This window comes from Corylus avellana, chromosome ca3, assembly GCF_901000735.1.
Source record: "Corylus avellana chromosome ca3, CavTom2PMs-1.0".
In the NCBI taxonomy this organism is placed as follows: domain Eukaryota; kingdom Viridiplantae; phylum Streptophyta; class Magnoliopsida; order Fagales; family Betulaceae; genus Corylus; species Corylus avellana.
Genome location: NC_081543.1, coordinates 29,866,435 through 29,883,097, shown reverse-complemented (window position 1 = coordinate 29,883,097; position 16,663 = coordinate 29,866,435). Strand labels below are relative to the sequence as shown.

Here is a 16,663-nt window from a genome sequence, read left to right as displayed (position 1 = left end):
TTTTACAACAAAAGTTTTTGCAAAGATCTATAAGGTCTATCAGAGTACTTGATTTTAAAGGATACGAAAAATGTATAAAACATTATTCAAGAGATTTTATTACAAGTGAAATTAGAAAACATTAAACTTTAGTTGCGGAATATCATATCATTACAATAACTTATATGAAAAGACTTTGAAAATTAATAATTATTCCCACCCCATTCTGGCCTCCTATTCCAGCATCCTTTCTACCTGAAAACAAGAAATAAAACTGAATGAGCCCAAAGGGGGCCCAGCAAGTAAAATCCACAACCATAAATAGTTTTACTCCTTGTTCTCAGTTTTGAAAATCATTTTCACAAATAAATATAATTCTAGCCATAATAATATCTGTATGTACGGTTGCATCTCCCGTAACATATACATACTATTACATCTAGTAATAGATCATCGTTGTAAATCATCTTTATAAATCATCATCATAATGCATTATTATAAATAATCTCTGTAAATCATCATAGCATATCATCGTTGAAAATATAGTATCATTTTCTCATAATAAGGCCCATGTACACTATTACCCCTGTGCACGAGGGTTGCGGGTCCTTGTGACCATGGCACTGAACTGTGGCCACAGCCATGCCCGACCGTCAATTAACTCTTTCTTGGGGCACTCAACGGTCTAGTTGATGGAATACCACCTTCTGGCATAGCCTCCTTCAGTGGGTTCGCCTCCATCCGAGTATCGGTACCGAACTCTCATCTTATCTTATCTTGGGGCCAAAAATACTCTGCTCCATACATGTGCCCTCATTTCATAAACATTTATCTCATCTCTTGTACTTTTCTTTGTACTTCTTTTGATGCATCTTAGGGCAACATGTAGGAGGGTTTATCGTCATTTTTCTTTCTTATAATCATCATCATTTCTCAACTTTCTTTTCTCAAAATGGAAACCTTTTCAAATATAAACTTGTTGTACTTAGAAAGCGTTTAAAGAAATAGAAACTTTCTAGATAATTCTTTTAGAAATCCTTCATGCATGCAACATAACTTCATAATACGTAAATAAAATAATCATTTACAATTTACTAAAGAATGAATAAATAGCATGACATGAAGTAATTTTAGAAGGGGTAGTGAATTTACTTACCTCTAGACTGAAGCTATGAGCAGTCTTTAAACTGCTAATTAATCATCTTGACAAAATATCTTGTTGTTCCATTCTGTTTATTCACAACTAAATTAATAACAATTCACGAGAATCAATTAACTCCAGTCTACTCCTTTAGGGAAGTTAACCCATTAAAATAGAGAATCAACTCCCACTACTAATTCAAAATTCTCAAGAGTGAAACCACCCAATATCATCATGATTAAATCAAAAAGGTTCTCATCTAAGGCCTATTACTTAACTTAAAATCAAATACCCATAGCTAAAGGAAGAAGAATTTTACCTTTGAAGAACCTATCTTTGTTATTCTGCGAATTTTTCTTTTGGTCATCCTTTAAATCTCTGTTTCTCCACCTCAGCATCTCACCCTCTGCCTTCTCTTTCTTATATCCGTAAAGCTTCCTCTCTCTATCTTATTGTTTCTTCTTCTCCGTTAAGTAATAAGAAATGGGAGTAGGTGAAGTCAAAGAAAAATTAAAAGAAAAGTTCAAAAGCCGTGTGGTAAAAGAAGGAAGGAAGAAAAAGGAAGGAGTAATGAGTGGTAGTATTGTGGAAAGTGGGGGAAGAGAGGGGTTGGTCGTTGGTGTGCTGGAAAATAAGAAAGGAAGATAAGAAAGTGGGTGGGGGCCTCATGGAAAAAGAGAGGGGAGTGTGGAAAAAAAAAGGAATAAATAAAGGAAAAGAAAGAAAATGGTGTGAATTATTGAAGGGTTCCGGTCCATTATTAACAACACTTTGGGCCCACTCCTTATTAAAATTATATCTAATCTCATCTAACCATTCTCACACCATTCTTCATTTGCTAACACCAAATCAACTATCCCTCAAAGCTAACTTTCCTTCAAATGTATAATATGTATCATTATATCATCATATCTCTTAAAGTCACCAACTAAATTATCAAGCTATAATCTATCATAAACCTTAGGATGTATGATTTCAAATAAAACTTCATTCCTATAATACTCATATAATCCATAAATTCTTCAAGAACAAATCTCATCACTTAATATAATTATTAAAATAATATTATCTTCAATTTAATATCTTTAAATGAGGATTTTAAATCTGGGGCACTACAATCTTCCCTCCTTATTGAAATTTCGTCCTCGAAATTAAAGTCTATAATATTATCGTCCAATCTTCAAATTGAGCGATTTAGATTTAAAATATTCCTTTCAATCCTTCATCAAAGCCTACTCTCTTTTATCATATTGAAATTCCATCTCCTTCTTTTAGGAGTAAATCTTATTCACAGTCTAAAGTCTCAATTTTTGCAATCATTCATCAATTCACACTAAAATCTTACCTCAAAATCTTTTCCATTGTTTCTTTCCATCCTCAATAACAACAATCGAGTTATTCATCGATAGTCTACAGTTAAGGTTTAAACATCAAATTAATAAATCATGTAATCAATAGTTCATACCTCCAAACATCATAGTCCTCATTTCAAGCCTGCAATAATTTTCTCGATCTAATTTAATCAATTTATCAAAAAGGTGTAAAAATCATTCCTGCCTATATTCTCTTTAGTATCTCAGTATTCCAAATCATGCATACGAAATTTTAATATGATGCTCTAATAATTATTAACTTCTCACCATCATAAGCCTGTAAAAGTAAATAGCACCAACATTCTACAGTTTATATTTTCCAAAAGCATTATTACATGAATATACCTCAGAAATGACATCATAATTCGATTCATTCTAAATACATAACCGTTTCTATTTTCTCATCCCAACTTTTGTGTTGATGCTACAATATCAGCGAAAATCTTTCAGTACTACATCTTTACTTGATAAATCATAACTCAACAATAGAAACTCGTAATTATGATTTCAACTCAAACGAAATACACGATTACATCAAATGTAAGATTCTCATCCATTCTTGACTAGTACATATTGTGCTTGCTGCGTTCTAGAGATGAAATTGATAAGCAAGCAAAGTAGGATATGGGTAAGTTTCCAGGCTGGAAGTTCCAAAGTACACATGCTATAATTTCTCTTCCTTGGGTCTTGCAAGGTCAAGAAGAGAAAAGAGAGAAAGATAGTCCTGTTGCTTTCTAGAAATGAAGATTTGAAAAGCATTTCAGGACATGGCATGTATGTGAGACTTTCAAAATACCCACATCGGATGCTCTCTCTCTTCTGTCATTTACGAAGACTGAGAAGAAAAAAGAGATATTTAGCCTGAGAAGCATGATCAAGGATAATCTTGCTTCCTCAGGACATGATCAACGATAATCTTGCTTCAATGGTTTACTACTGAGAGTATAAGGAGTTGGGTTTGTGAATCAAGTCGTGAGGCTGCATTTTTCTCTTGAGGATACGCGCAACTAGGAGGAAAAGTCGAGCTTTCATTGTATGGAAGGTCATTAGAAGATTTCAGGTGAAGGAGTATGATCAGAAGGCATGCGTTGCAATGGAGAAAGAGGTGTGAATTTATATGAAGGGTTTCTGGATAATGAACGAGCGCGTGGTGCGCGTTGGCATGACAATTTATTCAGTTGCCCACGCATGGTATTTGAAGTCGTTGATTGAACAGTGGGTTTGAAAAATGAGCTCAGTCGAATTTATGACAAGAGACAAGATCCTACTTCCACGGGATCTTTTGACAAAATTTCCATCGCGGCCCGAGGTCGCCTAACGCTTTGTTGTTTACTGTTTATTTCACCTGAAGTGAAAAATTCCTTTAAAGCCACTCGTCTGCTGCTTCCAGAAACTTCACAAAAATTTCTTCAGTTCCTAACGCTTAGTCTCTTCTCAGTACTTCATTTCTCCCAAATTCTTCGTATCCTCAACTATTTTTCCTTACTCTCCTAAATATGGGAGCATCATCATCATCCGTTAACAACATCGATTTGAATATTGCTCCTGCAGCACAACCCATTGTTATGCCTGACGTGCAACCGGATGTGCCTGTTGTTCCCCCTGAAGTGTCTGCTATTCATCCCGTCGTACCTGTTACACACCCTAATGAACCTGCTGCATATCCTAACGTATGGCAGCCAACTTTTGTCTTTGACAATCGTCCTATCACTATTCACGATTCTGTCATGCTCCATGATTCTACTGCTGTAGCAGTGGCCAAAGGTTTCGTAATTCCACGGGATCAAACGTTCTTAGCTGATAGGTCGGATACTGATGCTATTAATAACTCATTGGCATTCGGTATCCAAGGTGCTGCTTCAGTTTCTGACATGGCACAACGTTTGAGTGCCAGAAATGTTGAGCTGAAAGTCTCAAGAAACCAACTCGGGGTCTTACAGCGACTGCTCAAATACTACAAACGAAAACACGTGGATTTGAAGCAGGAGAATACTCAGCTGAAAAAGATGATGTTATCTTACGCAGAATACTTGGGACCAAAGATGCTAGAAATGGAGAAGAATACCGAACGTCTCCAGCGACAGCACGAAAAACTCCGGGTCGATGTTCAGGGGTATTGCAAGTCTCTCCGCACACGTTCTAGTCAGGTACCTCATTAGAAATAAATATTCCCTTAGATAATTCAATTATATAAATATATACGATTCTGCTCATACTAGGTTTTCTCTATGCATAAATAATTTTCCTCGAGCAGCTCTGAGGAATCATCTGCTCATCATTACCACGTGTCTCTTTATGCAACAAATTCCCTTCTTTTTTTTTTTTTTTTTTTTTTTTTGATGGACACTGGTATGTAATATTATAAGGAGCTTGTTCTCCAAACATTTCTTTTCGTAATCATTCAGTACTCATTCAATATTCATTATATAATCATCCTGTCATTATAATAACTTCTTTTAAACAAACAATCTGTTTAACAAGTTAATCACTCAATAAAACATCTAAGTATGCACCATCACATGTTATCAACCTCTAAAATACTTTAATATCATTGAACATATATCTTATAAGAGAAATTTAGATCATGTCACTATATTATATCACTGTATTATATTGTCTTTCAACTCTTACATTTATGCTTCAATTTACCTCAAGAATAATAATCCATTATCTTTACTTAGTAAAAGAAAATTATATCAAAAGCTTTGGCATGTAACTAAAATTTCTCATAATTTCATATCCACTAATGCCTCAAAATTTAAATATTATCCACAACCTAGGAGCACTAATTCATCCTCAAAACTTTAAGCATCACTTCAATATAATTTACCTCAATTACAGAAAACCTAGCACCTCAAATTCTAAGAATCACCTCAAATTCTAAGAATCACCTTAACGATTTCGTGAATTGTACCTTAAAGTCATCACAATCATTTGAAAATATCAAAATCCTTAAACCACAACTTTATATCTCAAAATATCTTATAGATTCTAGGGTATACCTTATTTGCATTTATCCCTGCAATACTTAGGCATTCACTTCATGCCACTACGTAATCCTTATTCATCAATCCATATATTATAACATCAATCATAGTATCATTATTGTCATCGACTAAACCTTAGCCATTACCAAAAACTCATATAAACTCTTATATCATTAATTCAGTTCAAGAATCATTTCACAACCGACATCCATAAGACCATTCATTACCAAATCACTTACACAATTTGTCTCACAACCTAAATCCATAAAACCATTTTGTCACCAAGTTAATTACACAAATCATCACGCAACCTAAATCTATAAAATCATCATACAATTTTAAATCATGATCAATAATATTTTCTAAATCCTCGAGACACCTTAAAATATACCCTTATCAATCGATACTCTAGAAAACTGCCGCAAATCCAAATAGGCAGATACTATAGATCACAACCTATCTATAAAATACAAATTCATCTCCGTCATTAACATGATCACAATAATAAAATCCTCCAAATTAATCACACTAGGATGATTTTTTTTTTTTTTTTTTTTTTTAACCAAAAAATTAACCATTAGAAAAATGCTCATTCATCCTTTATTAGAGACCACACAACAATGCACACTCTACTTGGCCGGAATGTGGCTTCTCATTAACCCCCCAAATTTTTTTTTTTTTGTTTTTTTTGTTTTTTTTGTTTTTTTTTTTTTTTTTGAAAAGTCTGCCAGAACCTTATAACCTTTGCTCTGATACCAAAATTGTAACACCCCCAGCCCGTTAAGGCTGAGTTTGCCACTTTTCTTCTTTTACAACAAAAGTTCTTGCAAAGATCTATAAGGTCTATCAGAGTACTTGATTTTAAAGGATACGAAAAATGTATAAAACATTATTCAAGAGATTTTATTACAAGCGAAATTAGAAAAACATTAAACTTTAGTTGCGGAATATCATATCATTACAATAACTTATATGAAAAGACTTTGAAAATTAATAATTATTCCCACCCCATTCCGGCCTCCTATTCCAGCATCCTTTCTACCTGAAAACAAGAAATAAAACTGAATGAGCCCAAAGGGGGCCCAGCAAGTAAAATACACAACCATAAATAGTTTTACTCCTTGTTCTCAGTTTTGAAAATCATTTTCGCAAATAAATATAATTCTAGCCATAATAATATCTGTATGTACGGTTGTATCTCCCGTAACATATACATACTATTACATCTAGTAATAGATCATCGTTGTAAATCATCTTTATAAATCATCATCATAATGCATCATTATAAATAATCTCTGTAAATCATCATAGCATATCATCGTTGAAAATATAGTATCATTTTCTCATAATAAGGCCCATGTACACTATTACCCCTGTGCACGAGGGTTGCGGGTCCTTGTGACCATGGCACTGAACTGTGGCCACAGCCATGCCCGACCGTCAATTAACTCTTTCTTGGTGCACTCAACGGTCTAGTTGATGGAATACCACCTTCTGGCATAGCCTCCTTCAGTGGTTTCGCCTCCATCCGAGTATCGGTACCGAACTCTCATCTTATCTTATCTTGGGGCCAAAAATACTCTCCTCCATACATGTGCCCTCATTTCATAAACATTTATCTCATCTCTTGTACTTTTCTTTGTACTTCTTTTGATGCATCTTAGGGCAACATGTAGGAGGGTTTATCATCATTTTTCTTTCTTATAATCATCATCATTTCTCAACTTTCTTTTCTCAAATTGAAAACCTTTTCAAATATAAACTTGTTGTATTTAAAAAGCGTTTAAATAAATAGAAACTTTCTAGATAATTCTTTTAGAAATCCTTCATGCATGCAACATAACTTCATAATACATAAATAAAATAATCATTTACAATTTACTAAAGAATGAATAAATAGCATGACATGAAGTAATTTTAGAAGGGGTAGTGAATTTACTTACCTCTAGACTGAAGCTATGAGCAGTCTTTAAACTGCTAATTAATCATCTTGACAAAATATCTTGTTGTTCCATTCTGTTTATTCACAACTAAATTAATAACAATTCACGAGAATCAATTAACTCCAGTCTACTCCTTTAGGGAAGTTAACCCATTAAAATAGAGAATCAACTCCCACTACTAATTCAAAATTCTCAAGAGTGAAACCACCCAATATCATCATGATTAAATCAAAAAGGTTCTCATCTAAGGCCTATTACTCAACTTAAAATCAAATACCCATAGCTAAAGGAAGAAGAATTTTACCTTTGAAGAACCTATCTTTGTTATTCTGCGAATTTTTCTTTTGGTCATCCTTTAAATCTCTGTTTCTCCCCCTCAGCATCTCACCCTCTGCCTTCTCTTTCTTATATCCGTAAAGCTCCCTCTCTCTATCTTATTGTTTCTTCTTCTCCGTTAAGTAATAAGAAATGGGAGTAGGTGAAGTCAAAGAAAAATTAAAAGAAAAGTTCAAAAGCCGTGTGGTAAAAGAAGGAAGGAAGAAAAAGGAAGGAGTAATGAGTGGTAGTATTGTGGAAAGTGGGGGAAGAGAGGGGTTGGTCGTTGGTGTGCTGGAAAATAAGAAAGGAAGATAAGAAAGTGGGTGGGGGCCTCATGGAAAAAGAGAGGGGAGTGTGGAAAAAAAAAAGGAATAAATAAAGGAAAAGAAAGAAAATGGTGTGAATTATTGAAGGGTTCCGGTCCATTATTAACAACACTTTGGGCCCACTCCTTATTAAAATTATATCTAATCTCATCTAACCATTCTCACACCATTCTTCATTTGCTAACACCAAATCAACTATCCCTCAAAGCTAACTTTCCTTCAAATGTATAATATGTATCATTATATCATCATATCTCTTAAAGTCACCAACTAAATTATCAAGCTATAATCTATCCTAAACCTTAGGATGTATGATCTCAAATAAAACTTCATTCCTATAATACTCATATAATCCATAAATTCTTCAAGAACAAATCTCATCACTTAATATAATTATTAAAATAATATTATCTTCAATTTAATATCTTTAAATGAGGATTTTAAATCTGGGGCACTACATGAGCCCTAGCGTTGGTTCGTGGTCGCCCTTGGACCTAATTGCGTAGCGTTCAAAGTGTTGAAGGGGGTTTGTGTAGGCTCGGCGCTGACAGGAAGAGGAGGAGGAATAGGAGCTGAAATTTAGGGTAAAAATGGTTGGGCACAAGTCTCCCGCGCCCTTCTCAAATTAATACTCGCGCTCTAAATTCCATTAAAATTAATTAGAAGGTCGTCGCTAATAAGAATTTTAATTTTTTTTCTTTAATTGATTAGCGACGACATGTGTCGCCGCTAATAAGAATTTTAATTAGCGACGACAAGGTCGTCGCTAATAAGAATTTTAATTTTTTTCTTTAATTGATTAGCGACGACATGTGTCGTCGCTAATAAGAATTCTAATTAGCGACGACAATGTCGTCGCTAATTATGATTTTCATTTATTTTCTTTCATTAGTTAGCGACGACACTGTCGTCGCTAATTAAAATTCTTATTAGCGACGACAATGTCGTCGCAAATGACCTGGACCCTGTCACAAATTTTTTGGCGCGGCTTTTCGCTTCATGGAAAAAAAATTAGTCCAACATTAGCGACTACCTATCAGCGACGACATATAGTCGTCGCTGTTTGCAAATCTTTTTTTATGGAATTAGTGACGACAATAAAATGTCGTCGCTGATATTGAACTATAGCGACAACTTTTAGGTCGTCGCTAAAAATATGGTCGCTAAAGACCAATTTTCTTGTAGGATCTTATGAATAGATCCTTATCAAACAAATTAAAGAATGAATATTCAATTTCATTACAATAGTTTATTCCACATATCTGCTGCTATAATCTTAAAGTTAAAACGTTGTTTGGGATTCTGTTTCTATTTGGATATGAGAAAGTGTTACACTTGTAAAAATAAATAAAATAAAAATAAAAATCTATTCATACAACCACATACCTATCAAGGGAAGAGGGTAAAAATCATTTCAATTTTTTTAAAACTATTACGTCTTCTTGTTTTGCCACGCCGGTTCCTCTCCTTTTCAAAGGAAATGGAGAGAATCCATTTGGCCTATTAAGCTACTACCCGCCATTTGATGACATAAAGAAAAACCAATAAATAATAAAAAAAAATGCTACATGTATTTGGCTATCTGCTGACTGTTGTAGTCTGTCATAACTCTCGAGTCGATCGATAATTGGATGATTTCATTTACGGTGCTGCTTATTTTGTTATAAGAAAATTAGCAGAAGAGATCATGAACGGCCTAACACCTCTTCTCATTCATACCCATTACTTTGAACAATGAAAGTGGTCATGAGAGACAAGTGCTACTCTTACGAACAGTACTCCACACTTGTTTTGGGGGGGGGGGAGGGGAGGGGGGAAGATTATCCAATCATCGACCAGCCAAGATTATCTACCTCAATCCTAAGGCACTTACATACGGCCTTCCAACCATGTTGGTCGTTAAAATAGGTGCCGACATACTCTCCACCATCACAACCATCTCAACAAAAACTTGTTGCGATAGCATAAAATATGCCGGTGCCTAATTTAACGACCTATAAATTAACCATAATTTAGCAGCAAAAGAACAATTACAATCACTCATGGTAATTAGTTGGCCTTATATATATGACTTGGTGATCGATTGATGTGCTTGAAGTTTTTTAGAAAGAAGTGCATGGTTTATATGGGTGTGTGCATGTTGTAGTTCCATGCATGAAAGTGCTTTTATCAATTAAATAATGATTATTGTTGAGTCATTCATAATCATGATTCATGCCGAAAGATGAATTCATGCAAAAGTTTGTGGCTATCAAACATCCCTTATTTCCCTTGTTAGGCTCAAAAATGCCATTCATGTGTCTTGTTTTCATAAATTTTTATTACGTATAATTTAAATGAATAAATTCATTGTTTTTTTATTGGTTTAAGTTATTTAAATAATTAGTAATTTAACATAATATCACAGCAAATAGTATTTTTTTTTTTACATATATTTGGATGATATTTTTTAGTTTTAAATTTAAATTTAATAAAACAAACTAATATAATTATATTATTTGTCTATATAAATAATATGGTATTTATTGTTATATTAAATTACATTATTATTATGATATATATATTTTAATTTATTTTCTTTTATGTAGTGTCAACAACGTTCACATAAAAGTAGACGCTATACGTACTGACCTATTATCAGCGTCGACTAGTGGGTGTTGATGCTGATAATATGTCAATAGTGTCAACTTTTCGGTCGACACTGATGTTTTTATTTTTTATTTAGGGTTAATAGCGTTGACATAAAAGTCGATGCTATTGATCTATTATCAACGTCGACTTGTTGGTTGGCCTTAATAGTGCTTACTTTTAATCTTTTATTTTTATTTAGGGTCGACAACGTTAACATAAGATTAGATGCTATTGACCTATTATTAGTGTGGATTAATGGGTGTCAGCACCAATGCCTTTTGATCAATAATTCACAGGCTAACTTTGGTACTTTTAAAAAAAAAAAAAAAGTTTTGTTAGAATTATGATGGCTGCTACAATCTTAAAGTTAACTCCTTTGTCGTTGTTTGGGATTCTGTTGTTAATTGTTTTCTATTTGGAAATGAGAAGTGCTACACTTATCAAAAAAAAAAAAAAATTCAAAAGTTGATTTCCAAATAATGTGTCATCATGGAAGAGATCTATTATTTTGGAAAATGACGACACATCACTTGGAAACCAACTTTTAGAAAGAAAAAAAAAATGGAGGAAAGTATAGCATTTCTCTTTGGATATTGGAATTTGTTGATCTAATCTTTTAGAGTTCGTTTGATATGCAGAATTGGTCATTCAATTAAAAAAAAAAAAATAGATTTTATAAAGAATGGAAGAAGATAGAATATATTCGCCTTAGTTTTAAAGTATATGACTAGAATTTTATCCTTATCATATATTCTAACACTTGGAATAGCTATTCCCTAAATTTCCATATAAATTGCTATTTCAAGTCTAATCCATTTCACCTTCTTTCATTCTCAATAAAACTACTCATTTTTTTTAATAGAATAGCTATTTTGTGTACCAAACGGATCCTTAGATTACATTTGGTACACGGAATGATTATTCCATTAGAGAAAAAAATAATAATAATAAAATTGAAGAAAGTGAAATATAATAGATTTGGTCTTAAAGTATATGATAAAGATTGAAAGAGCTGATATCCATTCTTTCATTTTTAGAGCATTCCCAGCAGACTTCCTATAAATGGGTCTATTCCCTAAGTTTAGGAAAAATATCAAAAAAATCACAAAAAGCCACCCACAGCAGACTCCTTATGTGCTTTCTTAAACCATCAGATGCCACAGTAGAACCCAATGTTTTGGGTTTCACTGTAGCGATCCTTGTGATTATTATAATCACAAATAAGAAAATACTCTCTCTCCTCTCACGCCTCTCAAAGCATCATCTTCTTCTTTGTTCAAGCACCTGCAAATGCAATGGAGTTCAACCAACATCACTCCCAAAACATCAAATATTACTACTATTTTGTGGACTGCAAATCGGAGAAGAAATCGCAGACGCTATTTTTGATATTCGTTACTTTTGATCTCCGTTCTTCTTCTTCTTAATCTGGAATCCTAGTTGTTTTTTGCCCTTAAGAAACCAAAATCAACCATAGATTTTGGATCAACCCTCAAGAAACCAAAATCAACCATAGATTTTTGCCCTCAAGAAACCAAAATCATCCATAGAAATAGAAACCCAATAGATTTAAGAGAACGCATATGCCTTCAAAAACCCAGTACAACGCATATCCGTTCTTCTTCGTCATGCCGAACGACACCCACTCTCCCTTCTTCTTCGTCATGCCGGACAAAAATTTAAGAAACTGAAACCAAAACATCAAATATTACTGCTATTTTGTGGACTCTATGGAAGAAGATGATGGATTTCAAATGGGTTTCACTCTCGGAAAGGAATATGAGGGAGAGAGAGAAAGTTTGTCTAATAAATTAAAAGAATAAAATGAAATAAAAAAGTAATAATATAGAAAATGATATAGAAAATGATTAAAGGAAGCTATTGGGGTGTATTTTGACATAGGGAAGCAAAAAGTATTTTAGATCCTTAAATATAGGAAAAATGACAGGGAAGTTGCTGGGAATACTCTTAATAAAGTATTACTACTTGCCCATGTTTGCCTCTTTGTAGGAACTTGCTTGTGTAAGTCTCCTCTGACTTTTAAGTCGTCATGTTTTTTCAAGAGTTACTTGTGAGTTCTTTTTGTTTTTTTGTTGAGTTTTCAATAAAATTCTAACTTTTTTTAAAAAATAAAAAATAAAAAAATAAAATAGAATATATAGTTGCACTAAAAGGTCTAGCAACAATCCTAGTTAGTTTCTTTCAAATTTGGTCGATAGAAATGTCCTCCAACTCACCTTATAAAACTATCATGTGTTCATTGAGTCATGAAGAACATGTTTTTTTAATAGTTCTATTAAAAAATCATGTCCTTCTTACTTTAAAAAATTCATGTGTTTTTCATATATATGTTGAGGAACGTATGACAAATGTATAGATTGGATTTGAAGAAATTTCTCCAACACATATGCATGAAAATTTATGGGATGGGATTATAGGAGAGAATTTATAGGTTCAACTTGAACCATTTAATTTATGTTTTGACCTTTTTTCTTTTCTTTTTTGGTTCTTGTCTCTCATTGCATGAGAACTCATGATTGAAGTGAGAATTGGATCAGGATCCTCGTAGGACTTTATCCTATAAAGTTTCTTAAATTTTAAACATTATTATCAAATGAAAAAAAAAAAAAAAAAAAAAGGGGGTTATCATCTCAACATTTATCATATGTGACATGCGATGAATTAAAGAAAATTAAGGAATGATCAGGATTTGAAGAACTCTACAAAATAGAGAAATTATAACATGTGGGAAAGTGTTGCCTTCAATCAGCTTACAAGCCAAAGTTTCTTCAAAATATGCATATAAAAAGGAGAGAAGATGAAAGAAATTAGGGCATTTTCCAATTCCGTTTAGATTTCAAATTTAACTTATGGTTGATCGAGTTACAAATAATACCCCGGCTTTATTTCATGCATAGATATTCAAAAGTCTTAACTTAAAACCATATCATTTTTACAACTCCAAAAGATGCCACATGCTGCAAATTAACATCTAAAACTGCCTTATCAAAAGTTAGCACTTCAAAAGTCGATGCCTCCGGTCAACCGCACCGATAATAATCCTCGTGATATTCATACGAGTCGTCCTCGGAGACATCTGTAAAATTGTTACAAGGGGATATGCGAGTTACGGCTAATTAAGTACTTAAAAAAAATATATATTCTAACCTTTGTTGTGTGTGATGTGAGGCCCATTTTCCATGTAAAATTTCCCCTCTATTGCTTGTAAAGCAACTATCACAATGCATAATTTTTTAATGATGGATGTTATCATAATCCTACCAATATGGTTAACACATATAGCAAAAGAGACACCTACCAATCATAACATTATAGCCACTAAAATTCTCAGACCAGCTGCGCGTATCATTTCCATTCCATGAATGTTCAAATCGAAGAAGCTCATTAGCCTCACCTGAAAATTTTCCAATCCAGACCTTTTGGTTATTTCTCATTTATGTGCAAAAAAATATACCCCAAATGTGTACATACCTTCATTCAGATTGCAATGGCCCTACAAAATATGTCATCACCATAAGTAGAATATCAATTTTTGATCTTATATATATACACAAAAAGCTCAAGACTAAAAAGTGAAGCATGCATGCAATAAATACCTTATTATGAAGTCCCCCAGATACCTTGCGTTTTACTTGCCTTGTAGCAGTAGTATTAGAGCTTTTGCGTTTTGCTTGCCTTGCAGCAGTATCAGAGCTTTTGCGTTTTGCTTGCCTTGTAGGAGTCTTAGAGCTTTTGCGTTTTGCTTGCCTTGTAGAAGTCTCAGAGCTTTTGCGTTTTCCTTGCCTTGTAGAAGTCTCAGCTTCATTGCTTTCTAGGATGGTCAGCTGCTCCACAACAAAGTCAAATTAAGAAACAAAACCAACCTACAAATTGAACATGTTAATATCAACCTTAAAGATCACTTACTCCATCACTCCCTGTCATTCTAGTTGTGGATGAAGATACATATGATCCATCGGCATTGCCATAAGTGACAGTGGTATTATGCAAAGTGAAACTACGACCTTGATGTTGCAACTGTTTTCCATTCGACTTGCTGCAGTAATTTTTGTACTGCTCATGCTTGCACTTTTTCCCTGCAATCAAGCAAGAGGTGAAAAAATGAACAGCACTTTTTGAGGTTGGATTACAACGGATCTTTTCCACTCTTGATCCAAATGAAAGATAAAATGGGTGACAAGTAGGAAGCAAGCAGTTCACTTAGTAATATGATGTGCACTCTAAAGTTAGCACATTTTCCTATAAAGTTATTAGGGAAAAAAAATAGCATTACAACCAGTTAAAAGATGCACTTTACCTTCAACTTTACCTGCCCGATACTCCACTAAAGCTTTACTTCCACATGACTTTTCTTTCTTTGTATCTTTTTTTTTGCCTCCCTGCATTTTCTAAGTGCTATGAACCCCCCAAAGCTTAGTATGCAAAGAAAAGTATATGCTGCAACCATGAGATTCAGCATTAGAACCAATTAAACGACCACTATATGAAACAATAACAACAAACAAATATGCATGGCTAGAAATTATGTTTGCTAACTTCTTACCAAAATGACCATCTACGATGATATTTTACCAACAACTAAACAATCAAACAGCATATTATAAATAAATTTCAAGTATCCCACTAGAAAATATTTAGAAATCCGCTAAAAAATCCAAAATCCACCCGGTTGTCTCCAGGTGGTCCTAACAACTTCTCCACGAACTAGTTTCACTATAACTGATAAGCAAGATTAAAATTTTGGAACTATAGCAGCCTTAGCAGGCATGATCTACACTAAAGATTCTCAACCATCAAAGATTCAAAACTTTATACATTAAGTTCCACTCAATCAACGTCTCAAGAAAAGGAACCTAACACCATGATGATCAATATTACCATCCATGAATCACCCTATGCAACAACGAATCAAACTCAAGCACAGAATCTACGTTTCAATCAGTAGAAGACACATATATGTTGCGACAAATGCAAATTCCAAGATCACCGAAAAACCAGAAAAGTGCCCAATCAAAAAATAAGATTTAAGTAGCTCGACTTAACAAGCATGCTTACATCCATATATACCGAGACGATCTAAGAGAGATTCATAAACAAAAGAGAGGTGGAGTACAAAGAGAAGTAAAGAAAAAACCACTCAAATTCAAAATACAATACACTCAAATCTCACTTTCCCATGAAAAGAATTAAATACAAAAGAGAAAACTTTTCTTAATTCTCTAAGCTCTTTTCAAAAAAAAAAAAAAAAAAAACTGAAACAAAAATGGTGTATATATACTCACTCAAACACGCTGCCTTCTTCTCTGCAACTCAAGTTTTTCTTCTTCTCTTTAAGTTGCTGCCACTCTCTCTTATCACCCAATGACCGCTTTGTATACATCTTGTGTAGTCAAAAGCTGCTCAGTGAAAAAGCAAAAGCATAATAATTGAGACAGCAAAACAAAATAATTTAGAGACAACAACATGTGGTGCATGATGAATAAGACACGGGGTGGGGGTCACCATTAAGACGTTAAAAGCAAGTCTCCCCTCAAGAATGATGTGGCTCTTAAAATTACCATTTGATCAAAATTCAATAATAATCTATCACAAGTTCAATAATAATTTTAAAAGGCATATCATTCTTGAAGAGACACAACACAAGTTATGTCCACTAAATAACTAAAAAATACGTTAAGATCAAGGAATAGCAAAAGAACATATTATGCGCATAGAGGGGTTGTTTGGCATTGGTACGATAAGAATGTTTGATATAGAAAAATAAAAAAAAATTATTTTGTATTGATATTTTTTTATTTAAATGCTAGTAAAATGTGATTGATGTAAAGTAAAAAATAAGAATATTAAAAATTAAAAAAAAAAAAAAATTGAGAAATAGTATTATGCCACTAAATAGCCGTTGCCAACAGCCACAGAAATTTCACCCCTATAAAATGTCCCTAAT

General features: G+C 33.5%; 1 protein-coding gene and 2 long non-coding RNA genes across 5 annotated transcripts; all 3 read right to left on the bottom strand.

The window, feature by feature from the left end:
• Nucleotides 1-150: 150 nt before the first annotated feature.
• LOC132173510 (uncharacterized) lies at nt 151-1,525 on the bottom strand. Its single transcript, XR_009439323.1, has 3 exons — nt 1,440-1,525; nt 1,136-1,208; nt 151-234 (listed from the first exon to the last, which is right to left on the bottom strand). It is a non-coding gene; the product is annotated as an uncharacterized LOC132173510 (long non-coding RNA).
• Nucleotides 1,526-6,430: 4,905 nt separating this feature from the next.
• Nucleotides 6,431-7,954, bottom strand: LOC132176665 (uncharacterized). The gene is made up of 3 exons (XR_009439562.1): nt 7,728-7,954; nt 7,424-7,496; nt 6,431-6,522 (listed from the first exon to the last, which is right to left on the bottom strand). It is a non-coding gene; the product is annotated as an uncharacterized LOC132176665 (long non-coding RNA).
• A 5,563-nt stretch (nt 7,955-13,517) lies between these two features.
• LOC132175127 (uncharacterized) lies at nt 13,518-16,109 on the bottom strand. Of its 3 annotated transcripts, none has more exons than XM_059586962.1 (7): nt 16,002-16,109; nt 15,017-15,156; nt 14,626-14,795; nt 14,316-14,543; nt 14,191-14,212; nt 14,018-14,113; nt 13,518-13,795 (listed from the first exon to the last, which is right to left on the bottom strand). In XM_059586962.1, the coding sequence occupies exons 2-7, from the start codon at nt 15,102-15,104 to the stop codon at nt 13,740-13,742; spliced, it is 660 nt and encodes a 219-aa protein (XP_059442945.1). In that variant the 5' UTR covers nt 15,105-15,156; nt 16,002-16,109; the 3' UTR covers nt 13,518-13,739. The 3 variants fall into 3 exon arrangements, with proteins under 3 accessions (XP_059442945.1, XP_059442947.1, XP_059442946.1); XM_059586964.1 differs by having other exon boundaries at nt 14,340-14,543; XM_059586963.1 differs by having other exon boundaries at nt 15,029-15,156.
• Between the last annotated feature and the right edge of the window lie 554 nt (nt 16,110-16,663).